Here is a 17,322-nt window from a genome sequence, read left to right on the forward strand (position 1 = left end):
TTCAAGGTCAAACATGCCCCATCTTTAGATTTTCAGCATTTACATTAAATAGTAGTATATATTAAAGCGAGCATTCAGCAGATATGACAAAGAATTTTAATTGATTAGACTGTGTTCATTAATATCATGTTGAATTTTATGCATAATGACATAAATTGCGTGTTAAAAGTATTACAATATGTCTGAAGTTTAGATGTGGATATTCTGCCTTGGTCACCATCTCTGCAACCTCAAAATGCCTGTGTGGCCATAATCTTGCTGAGGAGTTTTCAAAAATTTTAAAAATGAATTTCCTATTAGCAAAGTTGAAGCAACTGTAAAAATGTACTATGAGAATACTCTATATAATATTTAAAATGTATTATATCCTTTAATTGTCAGAATCCCAGAACACTGGTCCCCGTATGAACAATATAAATTGAATTTGAACATTTCAGCAGGTACTGAGATGGAATAATTTGAGAGCCCCATCCCAAAGACAGGGAGGCCTTGAACCTCCTCCTCCTGCCCAGTCATGACTTTCCTGGCTCCTTTCCTGATTCTTTCTCCCTTTACATCATCCAGAAACTTCTACGTATGTCCTCACACTGCACATTGTGTGTGTGTTCGTCGCTCAGTTGTGTCCAACTCTTTGCAACCCCATGGACTGTAGACCGCCAGGCTCCTCTGTCTACGGAATTCTCCAGGCAAGAATACTGGAGTGGGTACTCATTTCCTTCTCCAGGAAATCTTCCTGACCCAGGGACTGAAGCCAAATCTCCTGCACACTGCTCATGAGCCCTGCTTTTATAAAACAAAGCCATCTGAGATGGCCAACATAGATGGACCTAGAGACTATCATACTAAGTAAATCAGACAGAAAAAGACAGATGTTATATGACAATGCTTATATATGGAATATAAAATGTGATACCAATGAACTTAATTTTCAAAACAGAAATAAATTCACATACATAGAAAACAAACTTATAATTATCAAAAGGGAAAGGAGGGGATTTTGGATTAGGAATTTGGGATTAAAATGTATACACTATTATATATAAAATAGATAAACAACAAGGACCTACTGTATATCATAGCATATCACTATTCTCTCTACTCAATACCTTGTGATAACCTATAAAGAAGAGAATCTGAACACATATATATATAATATAAAATATATAAATAACAAGGACCTACTGGATATCACAGTATATCACTATACACTCAATATCTTGTGATAACTTAAAATAGAAAAAAACCCTGAATATTATACATATATATGTAATATACAAATATTATATATTTATATATAATATTATATTATACCCCTAATATAGGTATATAAGGGGCTTCACATGTGGCACTGGTGGTAAAGAACTTTCCTGCCAATGCAGGAGACATAAGAGAGATGCAAGTTCAATCCCTGGGTCAGGAAGATCCTTGCACACCCTTGCACGCCTTCTCATGCCCTCGCAACCCACTCCAGTATTCTTGCCTGGAGAATCCCATTGACAGAGGAGCCTAGCAGGCTACAGTCCACGGGGTCTCAAAGGGTCAGACATGACTGAAGGGACTTAGTATGCATGCATATATATCTTAATCACTTTGCTGAGGACCTGAAACATTGTAAATCAACTGTACTCAAACAAAAAACAAAACAAACGGAAAAAGAAAATCATCTGAAAAGTTTCCAAATTTAGGAGATTTTACTAGTGTTTTCCTCCTTCCAAAAATATTTACATTTTAAATTTGAATTCCAGAAAAATATTTGATTAAAGAGTGTAAGAGAGAAAAGGTAAGAGTTACTGCTAGCGAGAGACATACTACATCTTTCTATTCCCAGCACGTGTGACAGCTACGGTACAATAATAAAGTGGTGTTTGAGGAGCCAGGTTTGGGGCTGCTTCACACAGGAGTAGTCATCCGTTCATTCATCGTTCAGTCACCCATACATTGCGGCTGAGCAGTCTGTGCTCCAATCTGAAACACTTGAGATCCCATCCCTTCCCACCTACTCAAGGACATAATCACAGTAATTTTTTCTTCCCTCTCCTAAGTCATTAACATTTCCCTTTCTATTGTAATCATTTATATCAGCATTTCAAATAAGCCAACTTTCTCTCTTCTTAAAGGAAGAAAACCAGGAAAACAGAACACCATAAACTTCTCTTCCTCCTTCAACTACTCTCCATATGTGTGAATTTTATTTAACTTCAAAAATCCCTACAATAGTTTTCTATTACTTTCTTCCTTAAGTGTTGGCGACCTGGGTTCGATCCCTGGGTCAGGCAAGTCCCCTGAAGAAGGAACTGGCAACCCACTCCAGTATTCTTGCTTGGAGAATCCCATGGACAGAGGAGCCTAGAGGACTAGAGTCTATGGGGTTGCAAAGTTGGACATGGGTGAGCGATTAACACACACACATTTTCTTCCTTGTTTCAATTCCTCTTTTTCCATCCTCTCATGAACATAACACCACTGGGTTTTGTCCCCAGACCACCAGCAAAACTTTTCTTGTCAACACCAATGTGGTAAAAAGCATCATTCAATCCTCAGGCTTCAATATATTTGACCCACCAGTAAAATCTCTCTTCTTTAATCCCTTTTGTCATTTCACTCTGATGCAACACCCACTTTGGCAGTTCTCTTATCTCACTACCTCTTCTTACTGGATTCTTCTACTGTTCCTGTTATGTAAGCAATCATATGCCCCAAGGAACTGTCCTGGGTGCTTTTATTCTATCTAATTTTAGATCCTAGGGATTCTTAACTAGACTCTTGACTGTAATATCTATGACTCTCATATTAACATCCCCAACTTTGATCTCCATGAATCCTGGATCCAATTTCCCATCCAGAATTCTCCATTTGAATATCTAAAAGGACTCCCAACACTGGCAATGAAAGCTGAACTCCCATTCCCCCACCATTCAACCTAAATTTACTTCTCTTCAAATCTTTAGCATTTCATTAAGTGTAAGCATCATTCTTCTAGTTGTCTCAGATAAAAAACCAACACATAACAACAGAATCCAGAACAACAGCAAAACACACTGGAGAACCATCTTCAGGTCCTGTCTTTTATTCTATTTCTACATCTCAACAGTTAGAAAATTTTGATGAGCCCATAATCTTAGTATTTGATACCACCTCTGCTAATATCACCCTACTCCAAACTACCACCATCTCTAACATGAATCACAGCAAAAGCTTTTTCTCTGAATTCCCTGCATTGTTATATCCCATCCATCTATTCAACCGAAGGAAACCATAGTAATCACTGTGGGATGATCAGTTAGTGCACATCATACCTATGCTCAAAAATCTGTAATCTTTCTTCCATCAGAGTAAAACATGAGTGTTTATAAGGCTTTGTATTACCTGATGGTCCACTACCAGTCCGAACTTATATCACTGCCCCCCAACCTCAGTATTTGCTTGGTCACAACAGGACACCTTTCCCTTGGAACACACCAAACTTTGTCTTCCCTGCCCAGAATCCTCTTCCCATAGATAGCTGTACGTGGTTCATGTCTCCAGCAACAGGCTCCCAGTGTCTCATACTCCTGCTCAGATGTTGCAGGATCTCAGAGTTCTTCCCTGGAGTCTATTCTTATCTTCCTCATCTTGGCTTGTTTTACAGTGTGAAAAACTGTTACCACCTGTCGTATACATTTATTTAAACATATCTTTCATGTTGCCTCTCCTTTACCCTTCTTTCAGAATGTAGTCTTTTATAACCAGGAACTTTGTTCTGTTTATTGATATTTCATAAAAGCTTAGGGCTTCCCAGGTGGCGCCTGTAGTAAAGAATCTGCCTGTCAATTCAGGAGACGTAAGAGATGCAGGTTCGATTGCTGGGTTGGGAAGACCCCCTGGAGAAGGGCACGGCAACCCACTCCAGTATTTTTGCCTGGAGAATCCCATGGACAGAGGAGCCTGGTGGGCTATAGTCGGTGGGGTCACAAAGAGTCAGAAATGACTGAAGCGACTTAGCACACACACATAAAAGCCTAGAACATTTCCTGGCATTCAGTAAAATTCCAATAAATATTTTACCAAAAAATGAATATATTTGACAGCAAGTTATTGGGATGGCCCAAAAACTGCATTCAGTTTTTTTTTCCCGTAAGACATAATGGAAAAACCCATACAAAGTTTTCGACCCAGTAATTATTGAGCAATAATTTGGCTTAAGATTCTGTTCTAAGAACTGCACAGTCACTTACCTAAATTCCTGTCCCTGTTCCCTGAACTATAGACTTCTTGGAATTATGCCTCTTTGAACACTTTACCACCTAAGAATGAGTCATTTTTGCTGTCTTAACATCGACAGATCTTTAGATAGAAACTTTCTGAAGGTTGTTGATGAAACAGAATCTAATAGTACTGTGATAAGCACACTGTGGGTGCTCTGTATAGTCTAATAGAACAATTTAGCAAATAATTCTGTCCCTATGCTTAGAGAAAATAATGAATTTATGAGTTTTAATGGCAAGATTGGGAAACTTTAGATTTTATATATGAAGTTATTTTAAAAATCATGAGTTTTCTTTTTTGTTTGAGTTTCAGAAATGTTAGACTCACAGAAATAATTTAAAATGTTCATATACATATAGAAGTTTATCAGAGGTACTTTATAGAAAAAAATTTATTGTAAGAAAGGAAACTGTGATGTCAACTAAAACTGCTGCTGTTGCTGCTGAGTCACCTCAGTTGTGTCCGACTCTGTGCAACCCCATAGACGGCAGCCCACCAGGCTCCCCTGTCCCTCAGATTTTCCAGGCAAGAACACTGGAGTGGGTTGCCATTTCCTTCTCCAATGCATGAAAGTGAAAAGTCAAAGTGAAGTCACTCAGTCGTGTCCGACTCTTAGCAACCCCATGGACCGCAGCCTACCAGGCTCCTCTGTCCATGGGATTTTCCAGGAAAGAGTACTGGACTGGGGTGCCATTGCCTTCTCCAAACTAAAACTGGGTAGAAATAAATAACATCTTACAGAAAGCATATACAATTATTAACATGTTTATGAAACAATTTTACAAATATTTGTATATTTGGTAATAGAATGGATTTCCATTTTAATAGTCCAGAGAAAAAGATTGCACTCTTTCACAATGATCCTCTACAAAAGTTCTTTCTATATTTTTGATTCCAAATCTCTCTCCTTGTTTCTCTCCCTCTTCTTCTTCATCAATCATTAAATGATTGGAGTAGTGCATCCTTACCTTGCTTCTTTATAAGAATGAATGTGTGTGTGTGTGTGTGTGTGTGTGTGTGTGTGTGTTTGTCACTCAGTCATGTCCAACTCTTCTGTAGCCTGCCAGGCTCCTCTGTCCATGGAATTCTCCAGGCAAGAGTAATGAAGCAGGTAGACATTTCCTTCTCCAGGGGATTTTCCTGACCCTGGGGTTGAACCCCATTTCTTGCATTGCAGGCAGATTCTTTACCACCTAAGCCACCAGGGAAGCCCATAAGAATGAATAGTCCACCTTAAAAGAATGTTTTCTTTTCCTTCATATTATAGTGTTCACAGAGAGTAAGCAAAAGGATTAATTTCAGATTAGATGAAAAATCCACCAACTATCAAGACACCTTACTATTACCATTCAGTTATCCAGGCAATTGATGGATTAGTTTCCTGAATTCTGTCTCTTTGCCCTTAATAAATATACTTCGTTGAATAAATGAGACTCCATCAAACACACATTTCTACCTGTACCCCTACAATATATACACTCAGAAAATGCTGAACATTTTTTTGGAAAAATCAAAAATTGTGTATCCTTCTTTTGATGTCAATACACTGGAAAATATAGCCTCAGTTTGGAGGCTGCAATTGAGGCTCATTTGCATGTAGCAGGTAGGTTTTGAAGCATAAACGTCACTTCTTTTGAACAAACCTGGGACACTTAATACCAAGCAAGAGATGTAATAGCCACAGAACTCTGCATAGAGACCGCACACTGAAGCTTCCACTTCAGAAACTCACAAAAGTCTAATTATTAACAAGTCTTTTCATAGAAAGATGAACTCTATTATAAGACAAGGATGATACAAAGACCTTTAAAGGTGGGAATTTTTCATTAAACATTAAATAAGTGTGTGTTCCCTTAAGCTTTTATCAAGAGATTGTTCAGTATGAACTTTTACTTAAAGGAAACTGAATTTTTTCTTCATCCCATCGGCACCTCCATAATCATAATACAGAAGTAAGCAACTTTTCTTAACTAAGGCAAGAGTCCTGTCCCTAAGGTGGGTTGTTTTCTGTTACAGTTGAGGAGACATTTTCACTTTGTCTTTTCAAGTCTAGCTTTGGCAAACCGCTTCTTGAGCAGGTGACAACATCACAGTCTCTGCAGGACTCACAGACTCCCTGGAGTGAACAACACTCAGGACACTTTCGTTTATGCTTACCGTTTTATTGCTTCTTCCTGTCTTCGGCGTTTTTCATTCTTCTCTTTCAAGTAGGCCAGGTTTGTCTCGTTTCTCAAGCGATCGTTCTCTCGAGCAATGTCTGATGCGTTCTGAATAACCAAGCCGTCATAGGCCTTCATCCCCATATCCTCAATGTACTGGAGAAACGTGTCCAAAGGGTCTTCCTCGGGATTGGAGCTCATCATCTTGGAGGATTTCATGTGAAAAGGAACACTTCCTGTGGGATGAGAGCACATTTCACCTTCATCAGAGATGCGGGTAAAAGCAAGGTATTGCTTATTCTCCTAACATCTCATCAGCCCCAAACTCCAGTGTCTATGGTAGAATCTACTTGGAGAAAATGTCTCATTAGAAAGCACAGTTGCACGTTAAAAGTAAACGTTAAATGAATTTTGCCTGGGTAGCAAACACTTCCTCAAAGCGGCAAAATGAACAAATCAATGGTCAAAGCTCTTGCACTGAAGGGTGATGTGAAGGTGTAAACATTTGTGGGGGGAAATAACATAGGTTATGGGCTTATCTGGTAGCACAAGTGGTAAAGAATCCTCCTGCCAATGCAGGAGATGCAGGTTCGATCCATGGGTTGGGAAGATCCCTTAGAGAAGGAAATGGCAACCTACTCTGGTATTCTTGCCTGGGAAATCCAATGGACAGAATAGCCTGGTGAGCTACACTCCATGGGGTGGCAGAGCATCAGACATGACTGAGCACGCATACACCACCCCGTGTAAACAGCCATGATTTTGTTTCTCAAAAATGTGTTCATATGCTAATAAGATACATTAGAGCCAAGCTCTATTTCTTTTTTGAACACCATAACAACTTTTCTGTTCAGTTTCAAATAAAATAATGTAATAATTTGGAATGAACTTTCTTTATGTTTTCCTTGCAATTTATAGTTAAGATTTATGAATCTGAACAATTCATGCAAAACAGAGCAGTTATCAAAGAAATGCACTTTTCTAATATAAGTTGGCTTAGAAATAATCTCTTTGGGGTCCTCCATTGTTCTCCAAAATGGCTTCATATTATAACTCAAAAATCATAGATCACCAGAACCACGTTAATACTTACCACTCTGGTCATTCAAGCAATGACAATTTTGATTATCCTTACTACTTGAAGGATTAAAAAACCTGAGCCACAGAAAGGAAATCTGAAAGCCAAAATCATATCAAAACAAAAACATAGGACTTTACAAGCTCACCTATAAAATGATGGAAATAATAGTGCTTAGCTCCTACTGATATGAAGATTATGGGAGGTGATGACTATAGAGAATTTCACATAGAGTTCAACAATAATAAGTGTATACATAATGAAGCTTGTTGATATTATTGACATTAACAATCATGTAAAAAATACATATATATAGATGAATGGGTAGATAGATAACCAGCAGGCTATAGAAATCAGCACGGCTTGAAATAGAAGTATCCAAAGAATCATAGAAATAAATGAAGCCAGAAGACAGAGAAATTGTGTTTGTATCCATCAAAATAGAACTGAATTTTAATTAATTACACTCAGAATAAATATTTTACACTTATAGGTTAATAATGCTTACTGTCCTCAGTCACATATTCATCATGGTAAAGCAAAATCAATTAGCAAAGAATATGTTGGCAAATTTAAAAATTATAAATCACCTTCACATCTTTTACTTTCTTCAACAGTCTCAGAAAAAAAATTTTTTAATATCAGTTGAGCTTTTTAAGGTAGAAGTCCTAGACCTTCATTTTTACCATTTCAAATTATTTCCATTCTGATTTTTTTACGAAAATAATCATGTTCCATAACCTGGATCGTAGCTATGGAAATTTCACTTCTTATCAGAGTTTATTAGCATTTCAGCTGCCAGTCAATCCATACGTTACTTGAAGCCCATTCTAAATTTAAGGATTTATTCTTCAACATGTAAGAAATTGTTGAAACCAGAGGGTCGATGAATTGTTCTTTCACTCATGGTTTTCTGTTATGTTATTTTCTTATGTTTAATTTGATTTTAAGCTGTAATGGGTTGGTAAATGAAATGGACTTCTAATTGCAACCACCTAATGTGACAAATTGTATTTCATTATCATCCTATCAGAAGTGGTGAACATACATAGGAATAAAAAAATTCTTCTATGAATGATTGTAATTTGGGGGGGAGGGGATGCAACATGATACTCAGAGAGCTAAAGCATTAGTATTATTGGGAATTCACTTCTACCAAGGATTTCAGCACTGAGTGTGCTTCGATAAAAAAAGATCTGCATAACTTCATGGCAATTATTTCTACCATAGTTGAGCAAGCCAAGTCAGTATTACAAGCATTCTAGAGAGAATGTGTTGGAAGGTGGAAGATCAGGGTGGAAGATGATCACTCCTACTCTGCCCTGGAGCAAAATTGTCCATTTCCCATTGTGTAAGGCATTATCCAAAGATTTTTATTTCTTCCCTTAAGTTTTCCTCTCCATCCAGATGACACTTGTGATTCTTTATGGAGTTTATATATTCTAAACATTAACCAGATTAATTGTGCACCTCTGAAAATTAATTATCTCCCTAAGTGGCCTTTCAACTTGGTTAGAGTTCAAATTTGTTTATTTTAAGAAAATATTAAATAATAACATCATAAAATATGTATACTATGGAGAGTTCTATTATAAGGTGATTTTTTATTGAGATGAAAATTTGGGGGATGAAAATCAGCTGTGAAATCTAGTAACACTTCAGAGCAATGAGAACTGGATGTTGGTGAACATGCTTTAGTCATCCAATTCTAGAGGATATTTGCTTCAACAATCATTCATTTATTCAAGTATTTCTTGAGCACATGTTATATGCTGTGCTGTGTGCTAAGTTGCTTCAGCCGTGTCCCAACTCTGTGCGACCCTATGGACTGTAGCCCACCAGGCTCCTCTGTCCATGGGATTCTCCAGGCGAGAATACTAGAGTGGGTTGCCATGCCCTCCTCCAGGAGATCTTCTTGACCCAAATCCACATCTCTTGCATCTCCTGCATTGGCAGGCAAGTTCTTTACCACCAGCGCCACCTTGGAAACTCCATATTATGCATAGCTGCTGCTGCTGCTGCTGCTAAGTCGCTTCATTCGTGTCCGACTCTGTGTGACCCCATAGACAGCAGCCCACCAGGCTCCCCTGTCCCTGGGATTCTCCAGGCAAGAACACTGGAGTGGGTTGCCATTGCCTTCTCCAATGCATGAAAGTGAAAAGTCAAAGTGAAGTCGCTCAGTCGTGTCCGACTCTTTGTGATCCCATGGACTGCAGCCCACCAGACTCCCCCGTCTCTGGGATGCTCCAGGCAAGAGTACTGGAGGGGGGTGCCATCGCCTTCTCTGATATTATGCATTAGGCAGTGATAGGCAAAATTGTATCCCTCTAGACATTCATTCAGCAGTGAAAGAGCACAATAAGTAAATAATTGCAATGCAGTGTGACACGGGCACTAATTCACTGGGCAGTGTTGGCATTCCCAAGTTTGTCACGGTGATGGTCAGCATTTTTGATGATGAACACTTTTCAATGGTTATATGTAGTCTTCAAAAGTAAAAAAAAAATAGACGGGCTGTATCACTATTTAAGTATCATACTTTTTTTCCCTTTTTAGTGCTAAGTATCCTGGCATGTCTGACTCTTTGAGGCCCCTTGGACTATAACCCACCAGGCTCCTCTGCCCATGGAATTTTCCAAGCAAAAATACTGGAATGAGTTGCCATTTCCTTCTCCAGGGGACCTTCCCGACTCAGGGATCAAACCCATGTCTCTTGTGTCTCCTGCGTTAGCAAGTGAATTACTTGCCAGTAGGGCCACCTAGGAAGCCCTTTTGCCTTTTTGTCCACATGTAAAAGGTAGTTTGTAATGTAGAGGGAAACGGTGGCAGTCTTGAAGGACATATAGTGGGGTAGTTGACCACAACAGCCTAAAAGTCTTAAACTAAAGCACCCCTAGATCTATGACTTTGTGCAAGTTAATTAACCTCTTTAAGTTTCAGTCTCCACATTTTAAAAACCGTTATTTACCTCCTTAAGCTATTGTGAGGATTCAGTTAGAAAATGCATGCTCAATATGGGACCAAATTTATTAGTCATTAACATTAGATGATTTTCACAATTTTCAACTGTGGTGAAGATAAGGTTTTGTAATAATTCCTCTATAAATATAGTTTTACTGGAAACAGAATAGAATGCTTAATGTTCAACTTCCTTAATCAAAGGTATGCAAATAGAGGCCGTGAAAAGGGTTAATAGATTTGCTCACTAACCAAAAGCATTTACAAGTACTTACCCCTTCTGTCCCTTCCCTGATGGCTCAGCAGGTAAAGAATCCACCTGCAATGCAGGAGGTACTGGAAGCTCAGGTAAAATCCCTGGGTTGGGAAGATCCCCTGGAGAAGGAAATGGCAACCCACTCCAGTATTCTTGCCAGGAAAATTCCATGGACTGAGGAGCTTGGCAGACTAGAGTCCATAGGTTCACAAAGAGTCCCACACAGCTGAGCATGCACGCACACCCATTTTTCACAGCTAGAAAATAAAGGCTTTGGGGAATATGAACCAAGACATGTATCCCATCTCACAAACACTTGGACTCCACCCATCCAAGCCCAACGGTATATCTCAGAAAACTGGACTATGGACGAACAGATTCATGGCCTCCCTTAAGAAAAGTGAATCATATTAAGTGTCTACCTCTTTACAACTGCTACCATGCCCATGCAGGGAGAACCCACAGACAAGTGTGATCTTAAATCAGCCTTTCAGAAATGTGTATTCATGGCTAAGACAGATACTTAATCAGGTATATTTGTTATCACTAAAAATTTGACTGTGTTTTGATTGTTGGATTTAAATCAAGTTCAGTTCTAGCCCTTGAAGGACAATCCTATATGTGAACATTTTATGAAGGCTTGTTTTGAGCACCTAATTCCTAAAGTTGACATCATAAAAGAAAATAATTAAGAAGCAAACAGGCAACTTCCTTCAGGTAGCATCTTTAGCCATACTGCAATTAATTAATTAAGGAGTCTACGTCAGTCAGTAGGTCAGAATCATTGCCTAGTATATTTTAACAGAGCCTGTGAAATTGAATGGAAGGTTTGCATTTCTCCAGGCATCTCCTTTATTTGAGATATGTGTCTTCAGCCATTTTTGCTCAAAACCAATTAGAAATTTTAGCACCCCACCCCCCTCCGCAGTGGTTGAAAGCTGGCATCCATGGTCTCCACCCACAAAGCAGATACGTTTTCTTTGGAATGCAGAACATTGATTCGAATAGCTCAAGATTTTTTTGTATATGTTCTTTTTCTTGGAAGTTGTGGTCAATATTTAAAATTTGTGTCAGGGACTCTTCTGGGAAAGCATCTAAAATAACGGAGATCAGAATTCCCATACAAATCACAGATAACTTCAAGTATTCACTTTATGCCTTTCTTGTACTGCTGTATTCTGCATTTATAAGGCACTCTTTTCATTCAATTTTTGGATCACTATTTAGAATCAGCCTATTCTAATAAAGAGCTACAGAAGTTGGGTTAAATACAGCTGAATGGTTAATTACTCAGCTTTCTTTTATTTCATTCTTAAACTTTTGTTATTTCCTATTGACCACACCCTTTGTAAAGACTACTTTGAAAAATATTGTGATACTTATCAGAATTTGAAATTTCACTTTACTCAGCTAAGAGGCACCAGGTGGGAATCTGGTCATATTTATGACATTAAAAATTTTATCTTTTAATCAAAGTAATCATTTCTTTATTTTCTTTTAACATCATCACTTGACTTTACTAATGCTGAGCCTAGAACTGAAAGTGACATTACATTTCTTTACAAATATCTTCACTGAAATGAAACTATCCATTACATACATATATAGAGCAGAAAATATACATACAGCTATTCAAACACAGTACATGGAAACATTTAAAAATGTTTCTTTCTCTTTCTGTAGCCACTGCTTGTATCCCAGGAACCCAATAAGATGAGACACTATATGAATTTAAGTGTTCAAGCCAAAAAAAATGGAAGCATATTTTTGAGAAGCAAGTACATGCAAAAACTTTGGCTAAGATCATATTAATACATTCACATGGGTTATTCCCTTTGTAAATCAAGAAACAAATCTTATATGGCTACAGGATATTTAATGTGGCTCTAAAAAAGGGTGTCAAGGTTGGGTTCCCCATAGTCTAGGGGGCTTTTGATTAACTATAGGCTATTTTTTTTAAGATATACCAAAAGAGTCAGATAAATATCAGGTATGCCATCTTCTCATACACGTGAAATAATTTTTCTTTTCTTAAAAGTCAGAACAGATTCCTTCCGTACTGTAATTTCATGCATTTTGATATCAACCACTCTGACTCCATAAGAAATGGCTCCAGTGGACGTGTACACTGACTTCTCTGGCAGAATCTTCCTATGAGCCACTTATTACCATTTACCCAAAGCAGAGTTCTAGCATACCAGCATCCTCTCAGTGAATTAGCCCTCTGGCCCTTAGGAGCACTGCTTCTTTTTTCCTTTCTTTTGGTGTTTACTCAGAATTTCTGAAACGGAGCCGTGCTCCATCTAAAACCTTGGTTTTCCAAGATATAAAGTTGTGAAAACTCTACCTATCCAGATATTTTCCACATACACTGAGGGGTAGTAGAATCAAAAACATATATGTGGGAGGGAGCTGCTCCCCAATCTTAAAGTTCTGTAAGAAATGTCTTAAATTTTAGGTCACAGTTAACTCCCTATGATAATGTTATAGCCAGAATAAGATAAAGTTTATTTTGTGCTATTATTATAATGTTATTCGAGAAAAACAAAATACATAGAAGGGGATAAGTTTCATGGTGGAAACGTGAGACACTTTGCTTTGATTTCATGTTAACGTTTTTCACTTTATATGCATATGGGAAACTTTTCTAGTCCCCACCCGTTATTCATTTCTTAGGTTTTCAAACCACACCTGTCTCAACACTGTGAGGAAGCTATTTGATTTTGGCTTATTGCAATTTGATTTTTCCCTCCCACACCAATCATTGCATCTTCTCTGAGACAGAGAATCTTATTTTGTCCAGTAGTATCTATTCATCCAAATAAAGTTTCTCATGGCAATTTTGACTATATTTTTTGTTCATCAGGAGAAAAAGATCTTTTACATTTTTTGCATGTACTCACATCAATTTGAAAAAATAGGTATTTAAATAATCAGGCTTCATATACATATGTAAAATACATATGCAAATTAATATCAAATTTGCTGACTTCACAGAGGACCAAATCAACAGACGAGATTGCCTGGTTCCACTCCACAACCCATGCAAACCATATCAAAATTATTTTTTTGATCAAATCTTATAATGTGTAAAAATACGTCCTATAATTTCACTTTGATTATGCTTGAAATCCTGCTCTCCCACCCCACGAATGGTCACGCTTAATTTTTCATTCCACTGTCATCAAAATGCAGCTGTTCTGCCCAAAATGGGAAATGTTAGAGTTAAAAGCAAGAAAGCTTGTTGAAGTGACTATAAAGACAGTGATTGCTTTTTTTTTTTTCCCCTCAGAAAGCAGATTACTTTGTAGTGAGTTTTTCTCTACTATCTCTCTTCCCAAAATGGTTAACATGGCCATTGATCACGTTAACGTAGAAGCATTGTAAATCAGATATCCACTCCCACCCCAACTTTCAGGTTGTCATGGGACTATTTGCCTATATTCTGAAAAGACTGCACATGTCACTAATACTAGGGACTCACTCAAAATGTCAATGGCTGAGGTACTTTTTGGAGCCTTTGGCCAGATGTTTCCAGATGCTTACAAGGCAGTATTTGCAAACTAGATATAGTCAGTATAATAAATTGCTGACTGGAGCAACAATAGAAGTCATTTAATTGGGTTGGAAGGCTACGATTTATTTAAAAAGAAAAAAATAAAAACAATAGCCAATCTTCCTGTCTCCAGGATTTTTACACTTCTCTTTCTAAACTTTACGAATGCTCCACGTCCTTGGGCTTCTCTGCAGTTCCTTGTGAAGTTGTAGTATTTTTTTCCCCTCAGATCTGCTTTCACTGATTTGCTAAATCGGTACTGTCCTTCACAGAGTCCCCTCCTTTGCTGAGCTGGCAAACATATGTTGCATTTTCCACAGAAAAATGAAATAATTTTGTCATTTGTGGCTCACATTTTCTCATGTTAATTTGTTTACCACTTGACTATCTACAAAATAAGTTGAAGCATTGTCTGAAGTGTGAAATATTAAGAGAGAAGTTAATTTCCTCGTGTTCTATAGTCATTAATCCACACTGCTCAGTTATAAATTGTTGCATCTTAAAATGACCAAAACTACATAGTGGAAGCTCTTCTATTGAGTTCTCTTATTCCTGGACTATATTTAGAACAACATTCCAGTTCTTGGTACTGAAACAACTTTAAGATTTCCTAATGACTACGAACACCATTCTTTCATGTACTAGTTCTTCCAGATAGGGAGTACCTGCATTTCTTGTATTTAAAATTTGCCAATAGTTGGAAGAATTAGAACGGAGACACCCCAACAAAATAAGTGTGTGTCCCAAGTAAAACGGGTCCACCTAAAGTTCTCAAATATGTATTGTGATGAGAATAGTGAAATCTTCCTGGTATTGATTGATACTAAAATATATATTTCTCAAAGAAATTTATGTCTTATCAGTTAGGAAAAAGCAGTTTCAGCTTTGCTCTAATCTGATAGTTCGGATTTTTACGTTTTGGTACTGTGCCTTTTCTTTCTTTTTTCTTTCTTGAGAACACAAAACTGGGCTGAAACAAATGTGCTAAGACATTGTTGTAAAATATTTATGGTATGGAATAGCAGATAAATAGCTAGCATGCACCACATGAATGCCAATTAATACCCTGGAAAATATTTTCAATGCTTTTAATAATTCAACATGGCTCATTTTACCAATGAAGATCTGGTTTAACCATTTCTGCGGTAATATGACTAAGTGGCTAAGAGGGTACAGAATAGCTTGAGGCTCATTAAAGCCTTGGATGCCTTTGCTGTGGCTTTCTTTCTGCTCCAGCTAATAAGACATGCAAACTTCAGCATTAAGTATCCCCAGCTAAAATCCATTCCATCTTATAACCAGATTGCTTGATCTATTTAGTGTTGGATTCAATTAGCATGCTTAGAGAATCTGAAAAATGAGATACATACCAAAATTTTAAGTCCCCAGGGACAGCTAAGTGCAATATTCAGAAGGTGACTTGTATCTGTCAGAGCCCTCTCTCGTGGCTGATCTCAGGGCAGTTCTGTAGGAGTCATCCAGCACCATAAGAAACAGACTTGTAGTTCAGCTCAGTTTTTCTTCAATTAAAGTGCATTGTATCTGGATGGGAAAAGTGTCCACTCCCAGATTCTTCATCACTAGAGATCAGAGCGTTCTTGATGTTCTTTCTATCAGATAAAATGGCCTTTAAAGTTTGCTGGGAAGATTCAGTGGCAGAAGACAGGTGCTTGCTTCCTTAAATCGACATTCAGAGAAAAGAGGGCATAGCTAATGGGTGGGGATGAACACACAGCCTCTCGCCTTCCAGGTCCAGCAGGGAAGAAATTGAATAATTTTACCCACTTTGCTACACAGATGATTATAAGACTCGAAGCAATCACCCAGGCTGGCTAAGGTGCCTCATTTGATTATATTCTGTGAAGGCAAAAATAAATGAAAACAAAAAATCAGAAACATCCTTTCTACATGTCTCCTTTCAGCCAAAAAGATGCTCTTTCTCATTGCCACTTACATACAGAAGGTTTGGAGCAGCCTAGCTTGTGGCATCGTCCCTCCCCCGTGACAACCAGCTCTCTCTCTCATTCTCTCTCTCCCCTCCCTCCCTGCCCCTGACTCCCTCCCTTTCTGCTTCTCTCTCTCTCCTCTCCAGCTGCCTTAGTCTGTTGATGCTGCTGCTGATTAATCAGGGATTCTGAAACAAAGAACCTACCTTCTGAAATAAGCAGTAATCTTTCTTCTCTGTTTCTGCAATCCGTCTGCATTGAACGGCAAAGCTGCCAGCGTTCTAGCACCTTGGAGAGTTCCTGCTTACTAGGCCCATTGGAAAAGGGAGGCGAAGCAACTGAAGAAATGACAAGAAACCCAAAAGCAGCATCGTTCTACTTCAGATTTCGGCTCCCTGGGGTCTCTCATCCTCATTAAAGGCCTCACATCTAGGCAACAGAGCCTCTCTCTTTCATCTATCTGAGCTGAAGTCTGATTAGTAAATAATAAAATGAGAAGAGGATAAAGAAACCCCTTCATTTATAGCCACTACAACACTAATTCAGTCTTTATGGAGAAGAGAAATATAAATGCATCAAAAATAAATGTTCTTACTCCCAAGGATGTTTAAGTCATAAGCTTCGCACCCCTGGCATGGCTAATGAAAATGAGCAACAACTTAAACGGAACATTCAGATCTCAGTTTGATACCCTTATTTGATATCAATTTTGCCTCCACCCTCTCTCTGCACAGCGGAGCCAGGCACACAATTACTGCTGACGTTCTTCAGGCTGCTGCTTGGGGAAAGAGGGGAGGAGCCTTTTAACCTCATCAAAACAGCTTCATGCCACCTGCTCCCATGGCATGAGAAAAAAACTAGCCCAGTTAGAAAGGACATGCACAGCACATGCTATGTGGAATAAAGATCTCACTTGGAGTTCACGTTATTTATTTACTTTTTAACAAAAATAAGATGTGAATTAACCATGGCATGTGTGTCATTAACTCCTATAGAATCACTGTGGAAATCATGTAAAGTAATCCTGTTTTCTACATATGCTGACAACTCCCCTAACACATGTTTTAGTATCTTACTGAATATATACATATATATCATGTTATATAATACAATCTATATAAACA

General features: G+C 38.1%; 1 protein-coding gene across 1 annotated transcript in view; it reads right to left on the bottom strand.

Moving 5' to 3' along the window:
• Positions 1-16,185, bottom strand: part of NYAP2 (neuronal tyrosine-phosphorylated phosphoinositide-3-kinase adaptor 2) — a 255,681-nt gene extending 239,496 nt beyond the window's left edge. Inside the window, exons 1-2 of the mRNA XM_018058866.1 lie at positions 15,623-16,185; positions 6,403-6,640 (exon numbers count right to left, since the gene is read on the bottom strand). Coding sequence (XP_017914355.1) covers positions 6,403-6,623 — 221 coding nt within the window. The 5' untranslated portion in view covers positions 6,624-6,640; positions 15,623-16,185. The remainder of the gene's footprint in view (positions 1-6,402; positions 6,641-15,622) is intronic.

Source organism: Capra hircus, chromosome 2 (assembly GCF_001704415.2).
Source record: "Capra hircus breed San Clemente chromosome 2, ASM170441v1, whole genome shotgun sequence".
Lineage (NCBI taxonomy): Eukaryota > Metazoa > Chordata > Mammalia > Artiodactyla > Bovidae > Capra > Capra hircus.